Below are 26,801 nucleotides of genomic sequence, written 5' to 3'. Positions count from 1 at the left end.
GAAAGCTCCGATGGCCATTTTAGCTATTGGGCTTTCTTGCACAAGAAATTAACTTGACTGTCTACACTAGCTCTCTTGCACAAGAATACTTGCGCAAGAGGGCTTATCCCTGAGCGGGAGCATCAGAGTATTTGCGCAAGAAGCACTGATTTTATATAGTACAAACTCAGTGTTCTTGCGCAAATACTCGTGGCCAGTGTAGACAGGCGGCAAGATTTTGCACAAAATCTTGCCAGTCTAGATGTAGCCTAAGTGTCTTCTGATACCCCAGTAAGCAGTGGAAGTGTTGGTAACGCTGCTAGAAAATGTTGACCTCCCGTGGTCTGGAAAATTCTCTGGTTCAAAACCAGTAGGTGCCGGACTAGAGAGGTTCAACTTTTCTTTGTGTCTCCTTGAGTGCCAGAGATCAGGTGTGGGAGGCAGAACAATACAGCAGAAAAACACGTCTTTATTTCTTGCAACATGAGATAGAACAAGCCACGGGGCCAGATCCTGCAGACCTCAAATGGACAATTTCCTCACTGAAGCCAGTTGGTTCTGGGCCAAAATAAGGGCTGTACGACCTGGCTGAACACCCTGCACCCGCTCAGCTTCCTGCCCCCTTTCAAGCCATGCGTTAGATTGACAGATTTTAAGGCTAGAAGGGAACCCTGCTCGTGTAATCTGGCCTCTGCCACCACCCAGGCCACAGAATTTGCCTCTTTTACCCATTCATTCTTGAGCCTAATAACTTGTGTTTGGCAAAAGCAGCTCCCAGAAAAGCAGCCAGCGAGGACTCCAACACTTCAAGAGATGGAGACTCCTCCACTTCCCTGGGCGATTTCTTCCCATGGCTCGTCGCTGCACCATTTGGGCCCGGGAGTCCTCATCTACTCCTGTTTCAGGTAGGGCCTCTGGGACGCAAACTTCTCCCACATGGCCCAGGAGAGTTTTAGTCCCAGCGGGGAGAGACGAAGCCAATCGGGCAACAGCAGCGCACACACCAAGCTCTGAAATGAGCCAAGAAGGGACAAGTCACTCAAATGGTACCCACTGCGAAGAGACAGACGGGAGTCTGGGGGCGAAACCCCACGCGTGGGTCCTGACTCGTGGTTTCGGAACTCCCACGCTTGGCCACGTTACAGGGCTCAGAGAGCTGGGACCAGGACCAGTTTCTGGAGGAAGGCGAATGGCATATTAGGGGGCATTAGGAGGAGCATTGCCAGCAGATCCAGAGACGTGATTATTCCTCTTTACTCGGCTCTGGTGAGGCCACATCAGGAATAGTGTGTCCAGTTCTGGGCCCCCCGCTATAGAAAGGACGTGGGCGCACTGGAGAGGGTCCAGCGGAGGGCGACCAAAATGATTCAGGGGCTGGAGCGCATGACCTACGAGGAGAGGCTGGGGGATTTGGGTTTGTTCAGTCTGCAGAAGAGAAGAGTGAGGGGGGATTTGAGAGCAGCCTGCAACTTCCGGAAGGGAGGTTCCAAAGAGGCTGGAGAGAGGCTGTTCTCAGTAGTGACGGATGCAGAACGAGGAGCAACGGTCTCAAGTTATAGTGGGGGAAGTCTAGGTTGGACATTAGGAAAAACTATTTCCCGAGGAAGGTGGGGAAACACTGGGACGGGTTCCCTAGGGAGGGGATGGAGTCTCCATCCCTAGAGGTGTTTAAGTCTCCGCTTGACAAAGCCCTGGCTGGGTTGATTTAGTTGGGTTGGTCCTGCCTTGGGAAGGGGGCTGGACTTGAAGACCTGCTGAGGTCTCTTCCAGCTCCATGGTTCTATGAGGAAGGCAGGCAGGGGAATTACTCTAGACTCCAGCTTCTGGATCACTGTGCCGCTTGACTTCTCAGGAACACATGAACCCATGTGCTCTGCCCTGGTTGGCAAAACGGCTCAGGCTGCACCTCCCTGGGACTTCTCCACAGGGGTTCTGCGACCCCGGGGATCTCAGGGGACATTTCCAGGGGCAAAGGGCTTGTTCCTGGGAGAGGTAGGTCTTATTCCTCAGCACCACACCTGGAAGCAAAATCCTCATTCTCACCGTTCCCTTTTACAGCTGAGATTTATTTGGCTTATTCCTTCGGTGTGAACCTTTAGCGGCTGCTGACAGGTTTCTCTTCCTGAGCTGCCCTCCATGCCCAGACCTGCTGATGGGGGTGAGGGAGGGCAGGACAAAGGGGGCAGTTGCCCCAGGACCTGGCTGCTGCCCGGGGCCCTTTCAATCGCTGCCAGAGCACCATGCAGAGTGCTCCGGGCCACTCTCAGGGCTGGGAGCGGAGAGGTGCCTGGCCGCCTGGGCTCTGCTGAGGGCTGTCGGCTCTTGCTCCACCCCTTCTGAGGTCCCACCCCTTGCCCGGAGGGGGGGGGGGCATACCCTACCTGCTAATATGGCCCGTGCAGAATGGGACAGGCGGGCAGGCCAGATGGGCACCCCTGTCCACCACACTGACCTGCAAGTAGTGGGAAAGGCAGCCAGAGGTCTGGTTGCTGACGCCCACGGTGTTCAAAGCCTCGCGAGCAAAGTCATCTGCTGTCTTCACGTAGAGGCTGGGACAGATGTTGTGGGTCATGTTTGTGGAGACGAGGAGCGGCAGGACACTCTGGCGGGGGCAGAGGGGAGGGAGTTATGGCAGGGACCCTACTAGCCCCAACCCATCTTGGTCGCTCCTGGTCGGAGGGGCCGCTCTAGAGCCATGGCGTTCTCCCCCACCGCAGGGCAGAGGGCAGCCAAGTGGGGATTTTAGTCACCTTGTCATGTCGCATACGAGTTCTGCTGCCTTGTAGGAACCCCGTGTGCGTGCCTCGGTTTCCCTGGGCACTACACTAATTCCTAGAGGGTGATGGGAATTTCGGTGGGACAGCCTCCCCCAGGTCCACGGCGGCTGATGCCTTCATAACCTGAGCAGCCAAGGGGTGTGGCCAGGTGACACCTTTTTCCAGGAAGTAAGATAAAGGCTGGAAGAGGAGTCTTGCTAAGGGGGCTGAGACAAGCAGCTGGACGTGGGTCAGCCTGGGCTGGCTGGCAAGGCAGGGGGAGGACCAGGACCCGTGGCGCCGGGCTCCCCTTCTCTCCCCAAGATGGGGTGTCCTGGCTGCTTCCGGTCTCTGGGCTGACAAGTCTGTTCTATGCTGGGACCCTGCAGCCTGATAAACCTTCGCCCTGCCGGCCGGGGGTCACATCCGACTGCGGATGGGGGTGCAGGGCCCGGCGACTCCCCCACCCCTCGGTGACACAGAGCACTAATGGCCAGATTTTCAGAACTGCCCCACACCCTGCAACCCCCATAACCCTCCCTGCCCAGGGAGCGCAGAGTGCAGCCTGCAGGGGGCGCAGTAGACCGCCAAAAGCACAGCGCATGCTGCACCCGTACTCCCGCCTGCTGGAGGGGGAAGATCTCTTGGCACTGTACCTGCACGATGATGCCCTGGGCACAGTACTCGACCTCCAGGCTTCTCGAGAAGAAATCGACAAACACCTGCCACAGAGAAGGAAGGGAAATGAAGCCATGGGACCACAACGGAGCAGGAGAGGGGCACAGGGCCGCTTGCAGCGGAGTGGACAGGGACAGGTCCCAATGAACGCCGACAAGGGAGCGAAGGGGGCAGATCTTGGAAGGACAGGTGGCCGTTGCTCTGGCTGTCCCGGGGAGCTGGTAGGGGGCAGGCAGGGGAGCCGAGCTACCCTGGATCCCTGGGCAAAGTGGGAGGGGCCGGCTCCTTACTCCTGGAACAGGTGGGGCAGGTTCCCTTGCTGTTGGGACTGAAAGCCTTGACTTTTTATATTTGTATTTTAGGTTTGGTAAGATAGTAATGGGCTGTGTCTAGACTGGCCAGTTTTTCTGGAAAATCAGTCGCTTTTCCGGAAAAACTTGCCAGCTGTCTACACTGGCCGCTTGAATTTCCGCAAGAACGCTGACTTCCTACTGTAAGAAATCAGTGCTTCTTGCGGAAATATTATGCTGCTCCCGTTCGGGCAAAAGTCTCTTTTGCGCAAAGCTTGTGCGCAAAAGGGCCAGTGTAGACAGCTGATATTTGTTTTCCGCAAAAAAGCCCCCATGGCAAAAATGGCGATCGGGGCTTTTTTGCGGAAAAGCGCGTCTAGATTGGCACAGACGCTCTTCCGCAAAAAGTGTTTTTGCGGAAAAGCGTCCGTGCCAATCTAGATGCTCTGTTCCCAAAATGCTTTTAACGGAAAACTTTTCCGTTAAAAGCATTTCCGGAAAATCATGCCAATCTAGACGCAGCCATGTAGTTTAATGACGTAGCAATACTGTAGTAATTGTATTTAATATTGTAGTAAGTCAAATCCTTTAGTTAAGTATATATCTCCTATATTTCCATGTTCTAAAGTTCAGTAAGTAAAGAGACAGGATCTCAGACGGTGTCTATGATAATGAGATTAGAAATACTGAAAACCCAGGCCTTCGATGTGAATTGTTTTGATTAATATAAAACAGTATTGTTTACTTTTGAAGGATTTTGTGAAAGACTGTTTGTATGAATGAGATACGGTGTGAAGGTCATCGTTAGAGCCAGGTGGTCAAGAGAGAATGGGAGAATGTGGGGGTGCAGACAAACTGTAAAAGACAGACTGTGAAGAAACATATCGGTGTCAGAAAAACCATCGGTGTACACCCACGGTCAAGAATTGATCAGATTGGCAGAATTGACGGCTCTAAAGTTGACAGGCGGGCATCCCTGGAAACAACTGATTAAATCCAGGACAGGATAAGCCTCTTGCAGATGTTCTGGGAATGATTAACATCAGCAAGATAACAGTAACTGGGCACAGACTGACACAGCGAAGTCCACAGACTTCAACAGAGAAAAGGATGATAAAAGCAGGGTGCTTTGCTTTGGAACTTTGGGTTCGTCTTGCCACGAACTCCAGGAGCATCGGATTGATTGACCGACAAAGGCCCTGCTCCCCCTCTGTGTTCGATCTAGCTGGTCGCTTAATGGATACAGATTCTGGACTGGTAACGATGACATGGTCTGGCGGGACGGTGCATGCACAATGCTTGTGTGTGTGAGTGATTGAAAAGCACGTGCAACGGTTGTATTCGCAATAAACGCGGCGTACTGCCTTTTCCCCTATAAAAGATCTCGTGTGCTTCGTTTACGCGGATGATGCCGCCCCCATGCCAGTGACGGGAGAAGCAATTCCCCACTTAGAGCTCGCTGCGACTCTTGGGATCTCGCAGGATGGAGGGGAAAGCGTAGCCGAGACGGCTCACGGCATATTGGGCTGCATTAGGAGGCGTGTTGCCAGCAGACCGAGAGGAGTGATTATTCCCCTTTATTCAGCCACAGCGGGGCCATGTCCAGACGGCGGCGCTATTTCGGGATATTGGCGGTAACCCGAGCTAGCTAGTCGGCATCTTTTAAACCAGCCCGTTATTTCGAAACGGATTAAAATCACGGGCTCGCTGTTCCGACGTCCCCGTAGCCCTCGTTCGATGAAGGGACGTTTCGGAATAGCGCTTTATTTCAAAAGGAGATTGAAATACAAGACGCAATTTGCGTAGCTCAGACTGCGTCTCTTATTTCAGCCCACGGGTGCGGAGTAGGGGAACCCCAGAAGGGTTTGGGGCTTTTCACTGCGGAGAAACTGGAGAGGGTCCAGCGGAGGGCGAGGAAAATGACTCGGGGGCTGGAGCACCTACAAGGAGAGGCTGAGGGACTGGGGCTTGTTCCGTCTGCAGAAGAGAAGAGCGAGGGGGGATTTGGGAGCAGCCTGCAGCTCCCTGAAGGGGGGTTCCAGAGAGGCTGGAGAGAGGCTGTTCTCAGGGGGTCAGGCGGCAGAACGAGGAGCAATGGGCTCAAGTTGCAGTGGGGCAGGTCTAGGTTGGAGATTAGGATATTTAGCGGGTGGGGAGGCGCTGGGCTGGGTTCCCCAGGGAGGGGCTGGAATCTCCATCCCTGGAGGTTTTGAAGTCCTGGCTTGACCAAGCCCTGGCTGGACTGACTGAGTCGGGGTCGGTCCTGCCTTGGGCGGGGGGCTGGACTCGGTGGCTCCTGAGCGCTCTGCCCGCCCTGGGCGTCTAGGGAAGGGTGCTAGGGAAGAGGGCGCAGGGTGGAACCTTCCTGACCTTGGTAGCACTGTACATGGCGGCCAGTGGCACGGGGTGACGGCCGGCCTCGGAGGACATGTTAATGACGACCCCCTTCCTCCTGCCATGAACAGAGAGAAGTCCGGGTGAGGGTGGCCCAGGGAAAAGGAGAGAGACATGTTCACCGCCCAGGCTGTGGGGGGGGGGGGACCCATCCCCTGGGCCGGGGGGGGGGGGGGGAGTTTGTCACCTGGTCCCTGCCCACTACCTAGGCTGTGGGGGGAGGAGGGAGAACCCATCCCCTGGGCCAGGAGGGAGGGGGGGAGTTTGTCGCCTGGTCCCTGCCCACCACCTAGGCTGCGGGGGGGAGGAGGGAGAACCCATCTCCTGGGCCGGGAGGGGGAGGGAGTTTGCTATCCAGTCCCTGCCCACCACCTAGGCTGCGGGGGGGAGGAGGGGAGAACCCATCCCCGGGGGATGGACGGACACAGCTGATTGCCCAGGAAGCCTCCAGATCAGGGCAGTGGCAGCCCAGGGGGGCACCACGCCGAGTCCTGCAGCACGTACCTGGTGAGCATCTGAGGCAGGACGATCCTGGTCATCTGTCACGAGAGGGGTGGGTGAGACAGGCCCCGCCCTGGCCTCCTCTCCTAGCAGCCAGTCGTCCCCCCCCCCCATGGCAGAGTCTGGCTCCCCTACCCCACCACCCCCTCCAGCCACACCGACAACCGTTATCCTGCTGCCCTGCCCCCGCCAGATTCCTTCCCCCGGCAGCAGGGTCTGTCCTCCCCCCACTCAGCCCTTCCCCCGGCCCTCCCCTCCCCTGCAGCCACACAGCCCCCTCCTCCCAAATCATCCCCCCTCCCTGGCACCCACTGCCCCAGTGTCCCCGTCTCTCTCCCGTTAGCGCCCAGGCTGTCCATAGAGCCCTAGGACTGGCAGGGACCTCGCGAGGCAACCAGTCCAGTCCCCCCCCCCCCCGGCAGGACCAGGCACTAGCCCATCCCTGGCAGGCGTCTGTCCAACCTGCTCTGAAATATCGCCAGGGATGGAGACACCACCGCCTCCCCAGGCACCTTATTCCAGCGTTTCATCACCCGGACAGGCAGGAAGTTTTTCCTCATGTCCCACCTCAACCTCCCTGGCTGCAATTTCAGCCCCTTGCGTCTTGTCCTATAACAGGCGCCCCCCTCACTCCTCTCCCCTTTCACCCACCAGCCCTTCTCTACCCAACACGGGAACCGCCCCCCCCCCCCCGGTTTCCCAGGCGTTTCTCAGCTCCTCGCGCCAGGCCCCGCGGAGAAGGACCAGGAGAAAGCCGCCGGCTCCCGTTCGCTCACCTGGGCCACGGAGAGCACGTTGCAGTTCACGATATCCGACACCCTCTGAAGGGAGAGGGGGGAGAGCAAGACACACGGCCCCATCGTCACAGGCAGCCCCCTCCTCGCAGTCACCGGAGATGCTCATGGGGACTGGGGGGGGGGGGGCGCAGAGCCCCCCGCAGCTGAACTGATGCATCGAGAGAACCCTGCCCACAGAGCCTACATCTGGGGAGTGGGGGGGGGCAAACTTTCTGGCCTCTGGGCTGCATGAGGTGTGGAGAGCCAGGAGGGAAAGCCAGGGGCTAGGGTGAGGAAGCCCCGACAGATGGGTTCCCTGGCCCTGAGCCCCTCTTTACCCCCCAAACGTCTCATCCCCCCAGCCTCCTTCCCATAGCTCCTCCTCAACCCCCTCCCCCCATCGTGGCTCTTGCACCACCAACACCGCCAGCCCTGTGCCCTGAAGTCAAGAAAGTTCTTCCTGTAGGAAAAGACTCGTCACGATAACTCTGCCCGTTCCCTGAGCTCTCTCCTGTACGGGGACCCATCCGGGCCTGGCAAGGGGAAGCCGGACGTGTCAGGAGGTGGGTTACAGCTGCCCTAGTCCATGGGCTGGTCTTTCAACTCAACTCGCTTCCCACGCCTCAAGTGGACGCTTGGCTGTCCTAGACGCCTCGCATGCTTGCAAACCACCCGCTTCTACGTCCTCGCTCCAAGGGCACTAAAAACCCATCGGCGCCACTCCGCCGAGAGCCAGCCTCCCTCCCGGGTTCCCGGGGAGCCTAGCGCATCAGCAGCTTGTGAACCAGACAAACCTTCTCGGGGTCGCGGACATCCAGGAAATTCACCGGCCTTGGTGCATAGGTCATGCCAACGTTGTTCACTGTGGACAGAACCGTGTGATCAGGCCCAGTGGCTCGGAAGCAGGAGCGCCGGGGGTAGAAACATGGAGCGCTTTAGAAACGAGACGAGTCGGCCCCCAGGACGCAAAGAACCAGGCTCAGGCAGGCCTAAGCTGGGAGGTTCGGGTCTGGATCCAGCTACTCCCCAAAATGGGAAGAGGCTGCTGGCTTCACTAGACTCTCCTGCGAGGTGGGAATCTTTTCTTTGGCATGCCCGGTGGCAGGGGATGGCAGGGGCATGTGTCTTCCTAGGCCAACCACCTTCTGGATGTACAGGACACACAAGGCTGTTTGCAAGTCGCTGAGTTGCTTAGGAAGCACCAGTCTTAGGATCGGAGATCCCTAGAGCCAGAAGGGACCTCGAGAAGCATCAAGTCCGGTCTCTGCCCTCCCGGCAGGACTCAGCAACCTCTGGACCATCCCTGATCGACGTCCGTCTAACCTGCTCTGAAACCTCTCCAGTGATGGAGATTCCACAACCTCCCCAGGCAACTTATCCCAGTGTTTCACCACCCTGACAGGCAGGAAGTTTTTCCTAATGTCCAACCTAAACCTGCCTTGCTGCAGTTTAAGCCAATTGCTTCTTGTCCTGTCCTCGAAGGCCAGAGAACAATCTCTCCCCCCCTCCTTCCTGTGGCACCCTTTTAGACACCTGAAAACAATTAGCATGCCCCCTCGCCGTCTTTTCTTTTCCGAACTAAACAAGCCCCATTCCTTCCGCCTTCTCTCATAGCTCCTGTTTTCATCATTCTTGTTGCTCTTCTCTGGACCTTCTCCAGTTTCTCCACATCCTTCTTGAAATGTGGTGCCCAGAACTGGACACAATCCTCTAACTGAGGCCTAATCAGCACAGAGTAGAGCGGAAGAACGACTTCTCATGCCTTGCTCACAACCCTCCTCTGAATGCAGCCCAGAATCATGTTGGCTTTTTTTGCAACAGTTTCACACTGTTGACTCCTATTTAGCGTGTGGTCTACTCTGACCCCTAGATCCCTTTCTGCAGGGCTCCTTCCTAGACAGTCGCTTCCCATTCAGTAGAATAGTGATAGAAATGTAGCCGTGTTAGTCTGGTGTAGCTGAAACAAAAAACAGGACTATGGAGCACTTTAAAGACTAACAAGATGGTTTATTAGGTGATGAGCTTTCGTGGGCCAGACCCACTTCTGAGGGAGTGGGTCTGACCCACGAAAGCTCATCACCTAATAAACCATCTTGATAGTCTTCAAAGTGCTACATAGTCCTGTTTTTTGTTTCAGCTTCCCATTCTGTGTGTGTGACACGGATTGTTCCTCCCTAAGTGGAGCACTTTGCATTTGTCCTTATTCAGCTTCATCCTGTTCACCTCAGACCATTTCTCTAGTTAGTCCGGATCGATTTGAATAATGGCCCGATCCTCCAAAGCACTTGCAAGCCCTGTCACGACCTTTGTTAGCACGTTTAAAACTGCACAGTCACACTTTATATTTCTAGCCTCACATACATAAGAACGGCTGTACTGGGTCAGACCAAAGGTCCATCTAGCCCAGTAGCCTGTCTGCTGACAGTGGCCAGCACCAGGTGCCCCAGAGGGGGTGGACCGAAGACAATGATCAAGCGATTTGTCTCCTGCCATCCCTCTCCAGCCTTTGACAAACAAAGGCCAGGGACACCATTTTATCCCCTGGCTAATAGCCTTTTATGGACCTAACCTCCAGGAAATTATCTAGCTTCTCTTTAAACTCTGTTATAGTCCTAGCCTTCACAGCCTCCTCTGGCAAGGAGTTCCACAGGTTGACGACACACTTTGTGAAGAACTTTCTTTTATTAGTTTTAAACCTGCTACCCATTCATTTCATTTGGTGTCCTCTAGTTCTTCTATTATGGGAACTAATACATAACTTTTCTTTATCGGCCCTCTCCACACCACTCATGATTTTATAGACCTCTATCATATCCCCCCTCAGTCTCCTCTTTTCTAAACTGAAAAGTCCCAGTCTCTTTAACCTCTCCTCATGGTGCGTGCCCTAAAACAGGCTCTCCAGATCCTGCAGATAGTCACATGAACTCTGATGGGCTGCATGAGGTAGTTTGTTTAAAGCATCACCATGTTATGCACACACAGGTATACAAGCCACGTTTTATAAAACGTGGCAGGGGGAGGTGTCCCAGGAGGGATGTCTCAGACCTTGGCTACTCAGCGTGCCTCCGCACTGCAAGCTGGGGGATAGAACTCCCAACTCAGAGAGACAATACAAAAATAGGGGGAAGCCACGGTGGGAAAAGCCACTACGTAGCCATACGAAACCACAGGTGGTGGGCTGGCTTTTTTTTCCCCATCGCTGCCACCACCACAGCTACGCACTGCGTGCCCTTGCTCAGAGCCAGCAGGAATAGAGCTCCCCGAGTTGAGAATTCAGATAAGAGGCACCCCCCTGGAGCAAGCACTTTAGACTGGTGAGGGCTGCCCGCCTGGCGTGGGGAGGGACGACACTGTTAAGAGCACACGTGGCCGGAGCCGTCCCGGCATGTCCCCGACCAGGCCAGCTGCACAGCCCCAGAGAACAAACCCCAAGAGCCAGTTTACCCAGAATGCCAATCTCCAGACCCTGCAGGGCGGCGTCGATGGAGGCATAGATCTCTGAGCCCTGGGTGAAATCCGCCTCCACAACCCGGGTGCTTCGGCCATGCTGCTCTTCTGAAAGGCAAAGGCAGAGCAAGGCTAGACCACTGGGCAGGGGCAGGCTCTGAGCTCCAAGTGACAGAGCCCTGGGGCAGAGGAAAGGGGGCAGTGGATCCCCGGGAGAGGGAAAGGCAGGGAGGCTGGGGTAGGGGGGTAAGTCCTGAGTTAGTGGTGACAGAAGTCGTGGGGTGGCCGCTGGCAGGAGGTGGGTTCCCGGCACAAGCCAGACTCCTTCTCCGTAGACTGTCACTCACCCTAAGATCTACCACCATGGGCAGTGGGTGAAGCTGCCCAGGCTCCGCCCCCTGATCAGGCCCCGCCCCCTGATCAGGCCCCGCCCCCTGCCCTGGCCCTGCCCCCTGTCTCCCTCCTCTCTTCCTTCCCCTTCCCTGCACATCCCGTGTGCCTGCTCACTGCCTGCTTGTCCCCTTCCAGCCAAATCCCTGAACCCAAGCAAATTATATTTGAAAAAAGCCCTCCATTTTCCTGCAGCTTCTCTCTCAACATACTGGAGCAGGTTTTGGATCATGTGCCAGACATGCAGAAGGTTCCTAATTAAATGCACTAAGCTTGGGAAGAAGAAATGTCAGTCGCAGGTTTATTAGATACCCGGATCGCTGACAGGCAGGCAGCTTGCAAATGCCCCCAACCCCTCTCATTGATCCTGGGGAACACAGAATGGCTAGCACCAGTGAGAGCGAATTGAGAAATCTCTGTCCTTTCTTCCCACAATCAAACCAGGTGTCAGGCCTCCCCCTCAGGTGGCATGTGCTCCAAGGAAATAACTGGAATCAGACTGCAAAAGCTGCCACCTCCTTTTCACTTCTTCACACAAACAAGCTGAGGGCTTCCTATGTTGATGGTTTCAATAGCAGAGAGCTCCTCAGAGAAGGGATAAGAATTACCAAGGGACCTGGATCCTGTCAGTCCAAAAGAGGCTGGCTGCTGGGAGTGATTCCAATGCTGATGAGCAGAGCGCCCACAGCTCGGCTGGTGTTTCTCCTGGTGGTGCACATTCGCACATGCCGCAGTGCACATAAATTTATTCCGCAGCCCGTCTTACTCACCAATCTCAGCGGCCACTTGCTTCAGTTTTGGCATGGAACGGCTGATCAGCACCACGTTGAGGCCTCTCTTGGCGAGCTGGAAAACAATTAAGGTGGGAACTCAGAGCAGGAGAACCCGGAGAGCCCCACATCCACTCCGCGTGCCCCACAGCATATCCGAGGCAATGCTGGTTATTACCTCATGGGCATAGGCTTTCCCAATCCCTGATGTTGCTCCGGTCACCACTGCAAGAGGAGAAAGACATGAGGGGTAAATGCTTCCATAGGCCAAAGTCGCTAGGAACGGCTCCTTTGGGGAATTTGAATGCCTTGCACAACTTCCCCGCCTTGCACACACACCCCTCCATGCAGCACAGAAGACGACACCGTATACAGCAGGCATGTCAAACTTGAAGCCTACCAAGGGCCACACAAACGAAAACTGATCGCTTTCAGGACCACCAATGTACTTCTATCGGAAAGTCGTAATTATTTATTATTATAGATTATGTTTTAGGTAGATAAGAACATAAGAACGGCCGTACTGGGTCAGACCAAAGGTCCATCTAGCCCAGTAGCCTGTCTGCTGACAGTGGCCAGAACCAGGTGCCCCAGAGAGGGTGGACTAAAGACAACGATCAAGCGATTTGTCTCCTGCCATCCCTCTCCAGCCTCTGACAAACAGAGGCCAGGGACACCAATTCTATCCCCTGGCTAATAGCCTTTTATGGACCTAACCTCCATGAAATTATCTAGCTTCTCTTTAAACTCTGTTATATTCCTAGCCTCCTCTGGCAAGGAGTTCCACAGATTGACTATGCGCTGTGTGAAGAAGAACTTTTGCTTACTAGTTTTCTTGTATAATAGTTTTTCAGGTCTTGTTTGAATATAATACAATAATTTGATGTGTAAAATTATTTGCTCATATATACTTTTTAAAATAATTTGTAAATATAAATGTAAGGTACTTTTTAATTATTTTGTATATGATACATATCTTGTTTTGTTGGAATAAAAACAAGTTTAGACCAAAACAATAAGGGAGAGACTCATATTTCAGAATAATTGCTTCAGCCTGGCAAACAATAACCTTTGAATTTTCTTTAAAGAAACACAGTGTAAACCAGGTACACACTGATTGCTTTTTGCCCTGGAATTTAAATATAATATCTGTGTTGGTTGCCTTATTCTGCATCTACACTCCCTCCCTCACTTGCTCTAAGCGTCTATTTGTCCCCAGAAGGATTACCAAAACGAATCGAGGGGTTTGCAAAGCTGGCCTTTCTACTATCCCTAGGATTTCTTAAACTTTGCACTGTCAAAGGTACATGTACTATTCTTACACCAATAATCCATGCAAGACTCACTTTGGCTGACTGATATTCAAGTGCATATTTATTAGCAATATTGGTATGCCCCGGTTACCTTTGACTGGCTGGTATTTCTTAGATCTAAAACTAGATAATTTCCTTTTCCTTTTTTATTTTTAAAGCAGATGTTATTTGAGCCAAATGGATATCCTTCAGAAATTGGAAACCCATCCCAAGTGTATAGAGCAGAAACTGAAATAAGGATAGGTTAAATGTAAGATAGATATCAGGTGTGCCAAGTGTGAATTGATGAGCCAACAGCCAAAACATGACAACAAAAACTGATAAAAGGAAACTTTTTTTACTCAAATCATCTGTGGAACTCACCGCCACTAGACAGCAGTGAGGTCAAAAGTTTGTAAGATTTGTAAAAGGATGAAGGCTTATTGATAATGAAACCATCTCAAATAACCATATGTATGATGAAAACCAGATTAAACCCCACTCATGTTTCAGGTCATAAGCCAGCTACAAACTGTTGGGAGTGAAGAAGAAACATTCCCTGTCCAGGGATAACCGTCCACTGTCGTTTCTTGCGGGAGCACACACACACCCATCCTGAGACACATCTTGTATTGGCCACTTTTGTAGCTACAATACTGGACTAGACTAGAGAGTCCCATTGGCTGATCTGCCAATGCCTACGTTCCAAGGGAATCTTAGGACAAATATTAACACCGTACAGTTAGGTATTTAAAACTCAGGATATACAAAAATTAAACTGGGAACCACAAATCAGCCCCTTTATGTGTGTATATTACAGTCGTCTTGATTCCATTCCACTCCAGTCGGTGGAAAAAACCTGTATGCCATTGTATTCTTTGAGAAACAGTATGGGACACCATGCAACTAACACTGAATTGTATGCTTGTACAAGGGGAAGAGCTTAAAGGGCTGTGGTCCAATACCTCCTCCCTCCCCCAGAGCCAGGCTCTCCCAGCCCCCCAAACCTAATGCCTCCTCCCTCCCCCAGAGTCAGGCACTCCCAGTCCCCCCAAACCTAATGCCTCCCTCTCCCCCAGAGCCAGGCAATCTCAGCCCCCCCAAACCTAATGCCTCCTCCCTCCCCCAGAGCCAGATACTCCCAGCCCCCCCCAAACCTAATGCCTCCCTCTCCCCCAGAGCCAGGAACTCCCAGGCCCCCCAAACCTAATGCCTGGGTTCCAGAACCGCCATCGTCACGGCACTTCCTCACGGGCTGGGGTGGCGTGAGTACAGCAGCAGCTGTGAGCAGGCGCTTGATGCCTGTGCTAAGAATGGAAGGGAGGTCTATTCAGGCTGCTTACAATGTTGCATTTCCTGTTTCAGGCCATGTCACTCCAATGCCTGAGAAACACTTGGGAGAAAAATTCTTTTTGGTAAGAACCCAAGGAAGGGATTCCCTTCCAAAGAAGTGAGAGCAGTAGCAGAAAGGAGAGTGTGTGGGTGGAGTAGGCGGGGGCAGGACCACAGGTAACACACACACCTTCTGGAGAAGGGATACCTGTGTTATGCTTATAAGAAGCACACAGGAGTTTTATGGTGAGGGGGAAGCAATATGCTGTGTTTACTGAGAATACAATGGCAAAACAATTAGCATATGCTTACCTAGAAAGACAGACACACACGCACCGTCCCACCAGTTGATGTTATATTTACGTTTATGGTTTGCGGCCAACCAGATTGATTACAGGTGAAGGAACGGGGGTTTGTTGGTTTGGACCGATGCTTTAGTGATGGCAGGACGTTTTTGCTTTTAAGGCAAAACGGTTTTCTATAATAGTTTTTTTTAATTAGGATGAGTGAGTTTTGCATTGTTATGCAGGGTTTTTTTGGATGGATGTTTGTTATTTTTGTTTTTGTTTTGTTAAGCTGGTTTTGATTATGAATACTTTGTTTTAGCTAATAGGTGCTTTTTAAAAAGCTGTTAATGTGCTTACTGCTAATGTTTTGATGGGGCTATATACCACTTTTTTGGGGCACTTTTATGTTTGTTTTGGGCTTTTTTAAAAAGAACATTCTACCTAGATATTTATTATTTAATGTATATTTTTTAATCTAAAACTGGATTGATTTTTGTTGCAGAGACGCAACCTTTGTTACAGAGAAACAATCTGCACATTTAAACAAGGGCATTACATCACAATTTGAAGAGGGATGTTTACTGTAAGCTTAAAACAGAACAGTGACCATAAGGGTCTATTTTTACATTAGAATCAGCTGTAGACACAAAATTTTGGCCAGTGTGCACCTATTCCAATGGCAAAGGAAAGGTGTTTTTTGCATTTTAGCTACCTCGCTACACCTAATAAGAACATAAGAACGGACGTACTGGGTCAGACCAAAGGTCCATCTAACCCAGTAGCCTGTCTGCCGACAGTGGCCAGCGCCAGGTGTCCCAGAGAGGGTGGACCGAAGACAATGATCAAGCGATTTGTCTCCTGCCATCCATCTCCAGCCTCTGGCAAACAGAAGCCAAGGACACCATTTTATCCCCTGCATAATAGCCTTTTATGGACCGAACCTCCATTAATTTATCTAGCTTCTCTTTAAACTCTGTTATAGTCCTAGCCTTCACAGCCTCCTCTGGCAAGGAGTTCCACAGGTTTTGGGGGCACATTTATGTTTGTTTTTGGCTTTTTTAAAGAACATTTGACCTGGCTATTTATTATTGAATGTATATATTTTTAATTTATCTAAAACCGGATTGATTTTTGTTGCAGAGACGCAACCTTTGTTACAGAGAAGCGATATGCACATTTACACAATATGCACCTGATTGTGGAGTCTAAGGCAGGGCCAAGTTCTACAACAAGTCTGTAGTGTCACTAGCATGAAACCTTCAAAAATCAGGAGTAAGCTCTCCTCCCCACCCCAAAAAAAATCACAATTTTTTTATGCTTGTGATTTGTCAGCCGCAATGACTTTAAAGGGTCCCTCTCACTTTGACTTCTGGTTTCTGAGCGTTAGACTGTTTTTTGTTTTTCCTTTCTCTGTAACTGAAAGGGCTAGAGACCGCATTGTCATTTGAGGAGTGGGGGTAGTTTCTGGTTCTCCCAGGATTCCAGGAGCAGGGACTTCGAGGAAAAATAAAAAGAGCCCACGTGACGAGCTTTGGCAGCGCTAGAAAATTTTGCCTCGACAACGTGGGAATTTAAAGCAACCCCAGGAAATGCTTCAGGTGCAGCTGCTGTTACACCAGCCTCAACGCGCTTTCCTGCGACAGCTTATTTTGCAGAGGAAGCACATTGTTGGCGTTTGTTATCTGTTTAATCTGCAGCAGGAATGTTTGCCAAGATAGCTGGTGGAAAAACCTGCCGCCCTTTGCTCCCAGGCTGGTACCGTGGTAAAAGTCCCAGGGGTCATTTGATAGCCCCCGGAAGGAGAAAGGTCTGCGTGAACAGGAAACTCTAGGAGGCTAGCTGCGGATCTCAGCAAGACAGAGAATGTCACCTAGGTATGTCTACATTACAGCGTTATTTCAAAATAGCTTATTTCAAAATAACGCGTCGAGTCACAAAATGCATTTCGAAATAGCTTTTTGCTATTTCGAAATACCGCGTCCACACTGATTGGACGCTGAATCGCATTTAACTGGTTCCGGCAGGGCATCAGGTCAGAAGTTACCTTGTGGCCAGGGCGGCCAGCAGGGTGCTCTGGGAAGGGCTGGAGACCCCCTATTTCGAAATAAGCGTCTACACAGCACTTATTTCGAAATAGCAATTTCGAAATTGGCATTATTCCTCGTGGAATGAGGTTTACCAATTTTGAAATAAGCCTGCCGCGATTTCGATTTAATTTCACAATAGCAATTGGCTTGTGTAGACGCTAGGAAAGTTATTTCGAAATAACGGCTGCTCTTTTGAAAGAACTTTGCTGTGTAGACGTACCCCTAGGGATTTTCAGTCCCAGACCCCGGACTTTGGCCTTCTCAATTCCCAGCCCCCCGGGGACCCTTCCAGCTGCAAGGGCTGGGGGTCCAGTGGTCTCGGCCGTCTCTTCGCCCTGCTCAAATTCCAGCTGTTCAGTGTGCCTGTGGGCAGCAGAGCCGGCATGCATCTTGGAGGTCAAGAGGAGCTGATGGGGCGCAGGTCAGCAGGGATGAAAGCAGACAACAGAACTTAAAAAGGGGGGGGGTGGAGCTAGGACCCTAAAAGGGGCGGGGCCCCAGGTGGATGAGGCGGGGTTTGGGTGAACCTCTAGCCAGGCTTTGTGGCCAGCAGCCGGGAGCCCTAGGGCTCTGGTGTTGCCATGGCAACTTGGAGACCTGGGCCCTTTTAACGAGCAGGCCTCAGGGCAGCTGCTCCTTCTGCCCCCACCCTGTCAGCAGCCCTGGCTGGGGGCAAAAGGGGCTGCCGACAGGGGGAGGAAGAAGCCGGCCGCACGTGGGCCAGGCCGGCAGCTGGTTCTTGCTGGCACGCCACACCGTCCGACACCCACTCATTTTCACCTCTGCCAGGAGCCTGTCTCTGCGCCTGGCGGACTGCCAGCCAGCAGCATCTCCTCCCGCCCCACAGAGGGAAACTCAGGGCGACCCACAAAACTGCTGCTCTCCCCTCGCCCTTAAGAACGGCCACGCTGGGTCAGAGCAAAGGCCCACCTAGCCCAGTGTCCTGTCGGCCCACAGTGGCCAATGCCAGGGGCCCCAGAGGGAGGGAACAGAGCCGGGAATCATCAAGCGATCCCTCTCTGTCGCCTGTTCGCGGCCTCAGACAAACAGAGACTAGGGACACCCTCCGGGCTCAGCCTGGTTAACAGCACGGATGGATCAATCCTCCATGACTGTATCTAGCTCTTTTTTGAACCCTGTTAAAGTCCTGGTCTTCACAACCTCCTGTAGCAAGGAGTTCCACAGGTTGGCTGTGCGCTTGGAAGGGGTGGGGGGAGTGTTAAATCCGCAACTTCTTCATTCCATCCAGTGACCTCTAACGCTGGTGTTACGGGAGCAAGGAGAGGTGACGGTTTTGTGGTGGCAAGTGGCCAGGGTAAACAGCACACGGTGAACGCTCTCCTGTAGGTTCACAGGCTGAACCCTGCTTGGCGGAGGGGGGGGGGGGATAGTTTGTCTAAGCAGACAAGCAGCGTTCCTGCCCCAGGCAGCCTTGGGCCACCAAGATCTCCCAGCACAGCCTCCCTCCCGCCAGCCTGTTGAGGGGGGGGGGTTCAGCACTGTCCACCCCCCAGGCAGCCTCCTTCCCCCTAGCACAGGGCATCAGCACACTCCAACCCCCTTCCTTTCCCCTACCCCGACAGAGGGGGCTCAGCAACCCCCCCCCCAGGTAGCCTCCCTCTCGCCAGCCCACTGGGGGGCTCAGCACAATCCAGCGGGGGGGAGGGGAGAGAGGTATCAGCACTCCCCCCCCCCTCCCGGCAGCATCCTTCCCTCCACCCCAGGGCATCAGCACCCCAACCTACCTCCCTTCCCCAAGCCTGGTGGGGGGGAGAGGCATCAGCACCCCCCCCCCCCCGCAGCCTCCTTCCCTCCAACCCAGGGCACCAGCACCCCAACCTACCTCCCTTCCTCAAGCCTGGTGGGGGGGGACTTAGCACCGCGTGGGGGAGGTTCAGCACCCCCCCCCCCCCCGCAGCCCAGGGCATCAGGACGCCCCAACCCACCTCCCTCCCGCCAGCCTGATGGGGGAGGGGTTCAGCACCTTCCCCTACACCAAGGAAGGGGGGGTTCAACCCCCCCTCCAGCTCAGCCCCCCCGGGGGGAGCCACCAGCCTCGCCGCGGCCGTCGGGGGGCCGGCCAGAGCCCCCCGCGCAGGGGTCGCGCTCACCCGCCCAGGCTCCGTAGGTGGCGAGCTCCGCTCCGCGCCCGCGGGCGATGCGCACCGCGCAGCCCAGCGCCCAGGCTGCCCGCAGCACCAGCAGCAGCAGCGCCAGGGCGCCCAGCGCCGCCAGCCCCGCGCCCAGCGCCATGGCCCGAGTGCTGCCGCCGGGGCCCCGAGCGAGCCCAACCCCGGCTCCCCGCCCCGCCGCCCTCGCTCCCGGCTCATTGGCCCCGCCGCCCCGGGGGCGGGCCCGGCCCGGTTCGGTCCCGTCCCCCGCCAGGCTGCAGAGGGGGGCGCAGAAAAGTTGGGTTTTTTTTGGGGGGTGCAGGTCCCCCCCAAAACTTTCAAGCGCCGAGTCAGAGCCAACCCCCCCAAATAAACTACATCGGGTCGGTTCTCACTGCTGCCAAGAAGCCGCCTCCCCCCCTCCCGGCACAGGAGCTGCCCCTGGGGGGGAGGGGAGATTCTGCCCCCCCATGCCGGCTGGGGGCAGTTTTCAGCACCCCTGGATCCTCAGGGGCAGCTTTGGGGGAAGGGGGTGCAACTCACCTGTAAGGACACCAAAAGATTCACCTCCCTGTTCTTGGGGTCCAAGGATCCATCCATGTGTGGAATCATTTTTTTTATGTGCACCCAGGCATGTGCATGACCAGGACAAACAGAGCCTGGCAGAGGCAGCCTGCTGATCAGCTGGGCCGCATTGGAATCTCTTCTGAGCCGCCGCCCAAACGCCCAGCTTCCAGGGAACATCTCTGGAGCAGCAGGGGGTTGCTAACTTCCCGACGAGAGGCCATTCCCAGCAATGCTGTCGGCTCTGTCTGGTCAGGAAGCTGGAGGCTCTAAGTAGCAAGTTTAAAACAAACAGAAGGAAGTTTTTCTCCAGTCAACCTGTGGAACTCCTTGCTGGAGGATGTGGTGAAGACCGGGACTTTAACAGGGTTCAAAAAAGAGCTAGATAGATTCATGGAGGTTAGGTCCATCGATGGCGATTAGCCAGGGTGGGTAGGCATGGTGTCCCCACCCTCTGTCAGGGGCTGGGAATGGGCGACAGGAGAGATCGCGTGATGTTTCCCTGTTCTGTTCCCTCCCTCTGGGGCACCTGGCATTGGCCACTGTCGGCTGACAGGCCACTGGGCTAGATGGACCTTTAGTCTGGCCGTTCCTACGTTCTTATGTGCACCGGCAAAGGGAGACGTAGATGCCTTTGAGAAGGTTTGTGACACGGACTAAACCTGGGGTTGGCAACATCCAACACGCGTGCCATAAGTAGCACACAAGATGATTTTCAGTGACATGCACAACGAACAGGCTCTCCCCCACGTCTGCCCATGGGGAGCCCGCGCTGGCGATCCCGCATTGCAGCCCCCCCCCCACCCAGCAAGAGTGGAGCCAGTGCCGGCTTGCTGGGAGAGGGAAAGCCCTGAGGCACCAGCTGGCTGGGAAGTGTGTGCTGCTACTCCCCACCCCACCGCAATGCACGGTCTGCCTTATCCGCCCCACCGTCCCCCTCGCTCCAGGAAGGCCAGACACAGGAGCTGCACAGCCTCCCCCTTCCGGGGAGCCCTAGGCAGGAGATCAGGTGGGGCAGAGGGTGGAGAGAGCCACTCCCCGGAGAGCAGCACAGGAGGGTACATTGGGGCATGCCCAGTGCTTTTTTTGTTGAAAAAAAAAAAGTGCCCGTACTCCAGAGGAAAAGTTGTTGAGGAAAAAAAAAAAAGGAGGGTGGGGCCAGCATTGCCCTTTTAAGACAAGCAGCCCCTTTAAGACCTGTTGAACACTTGCCTACAGAGAGGTGCGGGTATGCTCCGTTCTTTATGCTGGGCAGTACCATCACAAAAAAAGCACTGGGCACACCGCTTCAGAAAGGGGGCCGCCCCCTGCCCGGAACCCACCGTGTGGGGGTCCTCTTTGAGCTCCAGGGAGGAGGATGGGGCACAAGACCCCCTTGTAACGGATGGTCCGTCCCCACCGGAAGGCAGCCCGTGCAGCCAGACCAGGCAGACGCGGCGAGTGTCCTCACACACTCGCACCAGGCTGGGGTCAGAGGTTGGGGTGCAGGCTCTGGTCTTGGGCTAAGGGGTTCGGAGTGTGGGTGGGGCTCCAGGCTCAGCCCAGAGTGGGGGATTGGGGTCCAGGAGGAGTATCAGGGGGGCAGCTCTGGGAAGGAGTTTGGGGGCAGGGGGACTCCCGTCTGGGGCAGGAGGTTGGGTGCGGGGGGCGGGGTTCAAGGCTGGGACAGGGGTTCAGGAAGCAGGCTCTGGCTGGGCAGCGTTGAACTAAGACGGTTTGCTTTAACAGGTGTGTTGCGAGAAGTCATTCTTTCGCTCTGCTCCGCGCTGGTGAGGCCTCAGTTGGGGGATTGCGTCCAGTTCTGGGCACCGCATTTCAAGAAAGATGTGGAGAAACTGGCGAGGGTCCAGAGAAGAGCGACAAGAATGATGAAAGGTCTAGAGAACATGAGCTAGGAGGGAAGACTGAAGGAATTGGGTTTGTTTAGTTTGGAAAAGAGAAGATCGAGAGGGGACATGATAGCAGTTTTCAGGTATCTAAAAGGGTGTCACAAGCAGGAGGGAGAAAACTTGTTCTTCTTGGCCTCTGAGGATAGAACAAGAAGCAAGGGGCTTAAACTGCAGCCAGGGAGGTTTAGGTTGGACATTAGGAAAAAGTTCCTACCTGTCAAGTTAGTCAAACACTGGAATAAATTGCCCAGGGAGGTTGTGGAATCTCCATCTCTGGGGATATTTAAGAGCAGGTTAGATAAATGTCTCTCAGGGATGGTCTAGACCAGTGATCCCCAACACGGTGCCCGCGGGCGCCATGGCACCCGCCGGGCCATTTATGTGTGCCCCTGGAGCATCTGGGCTGGCCCCACCCCTGGGCGTGCGGCAGGAGCCAGCCCCGGGCGCATGGGCGGCCCCTGCCCCGGAGTCGCGGCACATGCCGGTGCCGGCCCCAGGCGTGCGGCGCATGCTTGGCCCCACCCCCAGGGCCGTGAATGGCCCCGCCCCCGTACACGTGGCACAGGAGCGGCCCCGCCCCCAGGCGCCCGGCAGCCCCAAAACGTTGGGGACCACTGGTCTAGACAGTATTTGGGCCAGCCACGAGGGCAGGGGGCTGGACTCAATGACCTCTCGAGGTCCCTTCCAGTCCTGGGATTCTATGATTCCTGCTCCCAACCCCCACTGCGGACCCTGTCCCCCCCCCCCCCCCGCATGCAACCCCCACTACAAACCCTGTACCTCCTCCTGCACCCAACCCCCCCACTGCGGACCCTGTACCTCCTGCTGCACCCAACCCCCCCACTGCAGACCCTGTACCTCCTGCTGCACCCAACCCCCCCACTGCAGACCCTGTACCTCCTGCTGCACCCAACCCCCCACTGCAGACCCTGTACCTCCTCCTGCACCCAACCCCCCCACTGCAGACCCTGTACCTCCTCCTGCACCCAACCCCCCCACTGCAGACCCTGTACCTCCTCCTGCACCCAACCCCCCACTGCAGACCCTGTACCTCCTCCTGCACCCAACCCCCCCACTGCAGACCCTGTACCTCCTCCTGCACCCAACCCCCCACTGCAGACCCTGTACCTCCTCCTGCACCCAACCCCCCACTGCAGACCCTGTACCTCCTGCTGCACCCAACCCCCCCACTGCAGACCCTGTACCTCCTGCTGCACCCAACCCCCCCACTGCAAACCCTGTACCTCCTGCTGCACCCAACCCCCCCACTGCAGACCCTGTACCTCCTGCTGCACCCAACCCCCCCACTGCAGACCCTGTACCTCCTGCTGCACCCAACCCCCCCACTGCAGACCCTGTACCTCCTCCTGCACCCAACCCCCCCACTGCAGACCCTGTACCTCCTGCTGCACCCAACCCCCCCACTGCAGACCCTGTACCTCCTGCTGCACCCAACCCCCCCACTGCAAACCCTGTACCTCCTCCTGCACCCAACCCCCCCACTGCGGACCCTGTCCCTCCTCCTGCACCCAACCCCCCCACTGCGGACCCTGTACCTCCTGCTGCACCCAACCCCCCCACTGCAAACCCTGTACCTCCTGCTGCACCCAACCCCCCCACTGCAGACCCTGTACCTCCTGCTGCACCCAACCCCCCCACTGCAGACCCTGTACCTCCTGCTGCACCCAACCCCCCCACTGCAGACCCTGTACCTCCTGCTGCACCCAACCCCCCCACTGCAGACCCTGTACCTCCTGCTGCACCCAACCCCCCCACTGCAAACCCTGTACCTCCTCCTGCACCCAACCCCCCCACTGCGGACCCTGTCCCTCCTCCTGCACCCAACCCCCCACTGCAGACCCTGTACCTCCTCCTGCACCCAACCCCCCCACTGCGGACCCTGTACCTCCTGCTGCACCCAACCCCCCCACTGCAGACCCTGTACCTCCTGCTGCACCCAACCCCCCACTGCAGACCCTGTACCTCCTGCTGCACCCAACCCCCCCACTGCAGACCCTGTACCTCCTGCTGCACCCAACCCCCCCACTGCGGACCCTGTCCCTCCTGCTGCACCCAACCCCCCCACTGCAGACCCTGTACCTCCTCCTGCACCCAACCCCCCCACTGCAGACCCTGTACCTCCTGCTGCACCCAACCCCCCCACTGCGGACCCTGTCCCTCCTGCTGCACCCAACCCCCCCACTGCGGACCCTGTCCCTCCTCCTGCACCCAACCCCCCCACTGCAGACCCTGTACCTCCTGCTGCACCCAACCCCCCCACTGCAGACCCTGTACCTCCTGCTGCACCCAACCCCCCCACTGCAGACCCTGTACCTCCTGCTGCACCCAACCCCCCCACTGCAGACCCTGTACCTCCTCCTGCACCCAACCCCCCCACTGCAGACCCTGTACCTCCTGCTGCACCCAACCCCCCCACTGCAGACCCTGTACCTCCTGCTGCACCCAACCCCCCACTGCAGACCCTGTACCACCTCCTGCACCCAACCCCCCCACTGCAGACCCTGTACCTCCTCCTGCACCCAACCCCCCCACTGCAGACCCTGTAGCTCCTGCTGCACCCAACCCCCCCACTGCAGACCCTGTACCTCCTCCTGCACCCAACCCCCCCACTGCAGACCCTGTACCTCCTCCTGCACCCAACCCCCCCACTGCAGACCCTGTACCTCCTCCTGCACCCAACCCCCCCACTGCAGACCCTGTACCTCCTCCTGCACCCAACCCCCCACTGCAGACCCTGTACCTCCTTCTGCACCCAACCCCCACTGCAGACCCTGTACCTCCTCCTGCACCCAACCCCCCCACTGCAGACCCTGTACCTCCTCCTGCACCCAACCCCCCACTGCAGACCCTGTACCTCCTCCTGCACCCAACCCCCCACTGCAGACCCTGTACCTCCTCCTTCACTCAGCCACCAGCTCAGCTCCTGTCCCCGCTCCTGCCCAAGCCCCTCCCTAAACCAGGGCCCCCTCTTGTTCCCCAAACCCCTCATGTGCAGCCCCTCCCCTACAGCCCCCCCCCCCCGGAGCCCTCACACTCCTGCACGCTTCCCCCAGCCTGAGCCCCCTCCCACACTTAGACCCCGTCGGACCCCACCCCATCGTGAATTTGGTCACGTGCATCAATAGGAAGGCGGTGTGCCGCACATTCCGACGCGTGGCACGCCCCCTGCACAAGTGGTGCACATCAGAAAATTCATTCCACACGGGTGGGAAAAATGAGAGGGAACACGGGTCACCCCCCATGTGGGTTTTTCCTTTGATGACGGAAAGCAGGGAACGTACTTCGAGTCGCTGCCCTCCTGTCCTCCCCCACAGTGCCTACTTCGCTTTGAGACGAGCTCTTTCCGCTTCGAATTCTTCATTTGGCGTCTATCGGCCGTCTGTCTCCTTCGCCTTAACTTGTTCCATGCGTATAAACAATCTAGAAATCTTTGCTACTGCCCCAGAACAGGAGAGAGGTACTCGAAAACTTGCTGATCCACAAGAGCATGGCACAATGCCCATAAAACGCTGTATGTCACATTACAAATGTATCCTGAAATCAGGCCTGAGCTAGACACGTTTCGGGTGTAGCTAAACCAGTTCCTCTGAGACAAAGGACACGTTGACACCTCTGCCTTTCCCTGCGAAGGCTGTCTACACTTCCTCCCAAAAAGTACGAAGGTGCCCATGTGAACAGCGCTTTATCAGCAGAATCCCCAGGCTGGTAGAGACTTCTGGGGTCGTCGAGTCCAACCCCGACTCAATCCTCCAGGACTTGGTCAAGCTGGGACTGAAAAACCTCTAGGGATAGAGATTCCCTTCCCTCCACCCAGGGAACCCATCCCAGCGCTTCCCCACCCGCCTATTGTTTTTCCTAATCTCCAACCTAGACCTCCACTGCAACTTGAGCCCATTGCTCCTCGTTCTGCCGTCTGTCCCTGCTGAAAACAGCCTCTCTCCAGCCTCTTTAGAACCCCCCTTCAGGGAGTTGAAGGCTGCTCTCAAATCCCACCTCGGTCTTCTCTTCTGCAGGTATCTAAAAGGATGTCCTAAGGAGGAGGGAGAAAATTTGTTCTTCCTGGCCTCTGAGGATAGAACAAGAAGCAATGGGCTTAAACTGCAGCAAGGGAGATTTTGGTTGGACATTAAGAAAAAGTTCCTACCTGTCAGGACTATGTAGCACTTTAAAGACTAACAAGATGGTTTATTAGATGATGAGCTTTCATGGGCCAGACCCACGTCCTCAGATCAAATAGTGGAAGAAAATTGTCGCAACCATATATACCAAAGGATACAATTAAAAAAATGAACAAATATGAAAAGGACAAATCACATTTCAGAACAGAAGAGGGATGGGGGGCGGGGGTGTTTCAGCTCACCAGACTAACACAGCGACATTTCTAACTGTCAGGGTGGTTAAACACCGGAATAACTTACCTAGGGAGGTTGTGGAATCTCCATCTCTGGAGATATTGAAGAGCAGGTTAGAGAAATGTCTAGCAGGGATGGTCTAGACAGTGCTGGGTCCTGCCATGGGGGCAGGGGACTGGAGTTGATGACCTCTCAAGGTCCCTTCCAGTCCTAGTGTTCTATGATTCTATGAAATAAGCCCAAATCCCTCAACCTTTCCTAGCAAGCCATGCGCTCCAGCCCCCGAATAGTCACTGCTGTTGCCCTCCACTGGACCCTCTCCAACACATCCACAGCCTTTCTGTAATGGGGGCCCAGAATAGGATGCAATCCTGCCGATGTGCCGAATAAAGAGGAATAATCACTTCCCTGGATCTGCTGGCAACGCTCCTCCTAATGCAGCCCAATATGCCCTTAGCCATCTTGGCTACAAGGGCACCCTGTTGTTGGCAGGAGAGCGAACGTGACTTGCCTTGGGTGGAAGCATTTTGTGGGCAGAAGAGCCGCTACACTCCGGACTTTCTGCAACAGGTGGCTGGAAGCCGCGTGGTGTAGACCAAGCCTTCCCGACCTTTCTCTGGACAAACATCTACATTTTAGCGAAGAAATAACAGGGAGATTCCTTTCTTCACTGGATCACCTGTCCTCTTGTTCCCAGCTGGAAACGCTGCTCACAGGGGGGACAGGACTATAAAAAAGGGACAGACGCCTCTCTCTCGGCACCGCAGAAGACAAAAGGAAACATCTGTTGAACTTTATGCGCGCGGTCCTGACCCGACGTAGAGTTCGGACGGTAATCCTGCTGGAACACGGGATGAGAAATTTGGCTGGAACATTATTATAGCT

At 55.2% G+C, this 26,801-nt stretch overlaps 1 protein-coding gene across 2 annotated transcripts; it reads right to left on the bottom strand.

The window, feature by feature from the left end:
- Nucleotides 1–428: 428 nt before the first annotated feature.
- Nucleotides 429–24,940, bottom strand: LOC112544543 (very-long-chain 3-oxoacyl-CoA reductase-like). 2 transcript variants are annotated; one of them, XM_075915396.2, is made up of 12 exons: nt 24,846–24,940; nt 19,634–19,923; nt 12,160–12,206; nt 11,982–12,057; nt 10,819–10,929; nt 8,169–8,236; nt 7,375–7,419; nt 6,602–6,636; nt 6,074–6,155; nt 3,392–3,457; nt 2,432–2,581; nt 429–989 (listed from the first exon to the last, which is right to left on the bottom strand). In XM_075915396.2, exons 1-12 carry the CDS (start codon nt 24,923–24,925, stop codon nt 870–872), a joined length of 1,170 nt encoding a protein of 389 aa, XP_075771511.2. In that variant the 5' UTR covers nt 24,926–24,940; the 3' UTR covers nt 429–869. The 2 variants fall into 2 exon arrangements, with proteins under 2 accessions (XP_075771511.2, XP_075771512.2); XM_075915397.2 differs by lacking the exons at nt 19,634–19,923; nt 24,846–24,940 and adding an exon at nt 19,091–19,272.
- Nucleotides 24,941–26,801: the final 1,861 nt, after the last annotated feature.

This window comes from Pelodiscus sinensis, chromosome 18 (genome assembly GCF_052426305.1).
Source record: "Pelodiscus sinensis isolate ZL-2025 chromosome 18, ASM5242630v1, whole genome shotgun sequence".
In the NCBI taxonomy this organism is placed as follows: domain Eukaryota; kingdom Metazoa; phylum Chordata; order Testudines; family Trionychidae; genus Pelodiscus; species Pelodiscus sinensis.
Note: the sequence above shows the minus strand (reverse complement) of the source record. Positions and strands in the feature narration are given on the sequence as shown.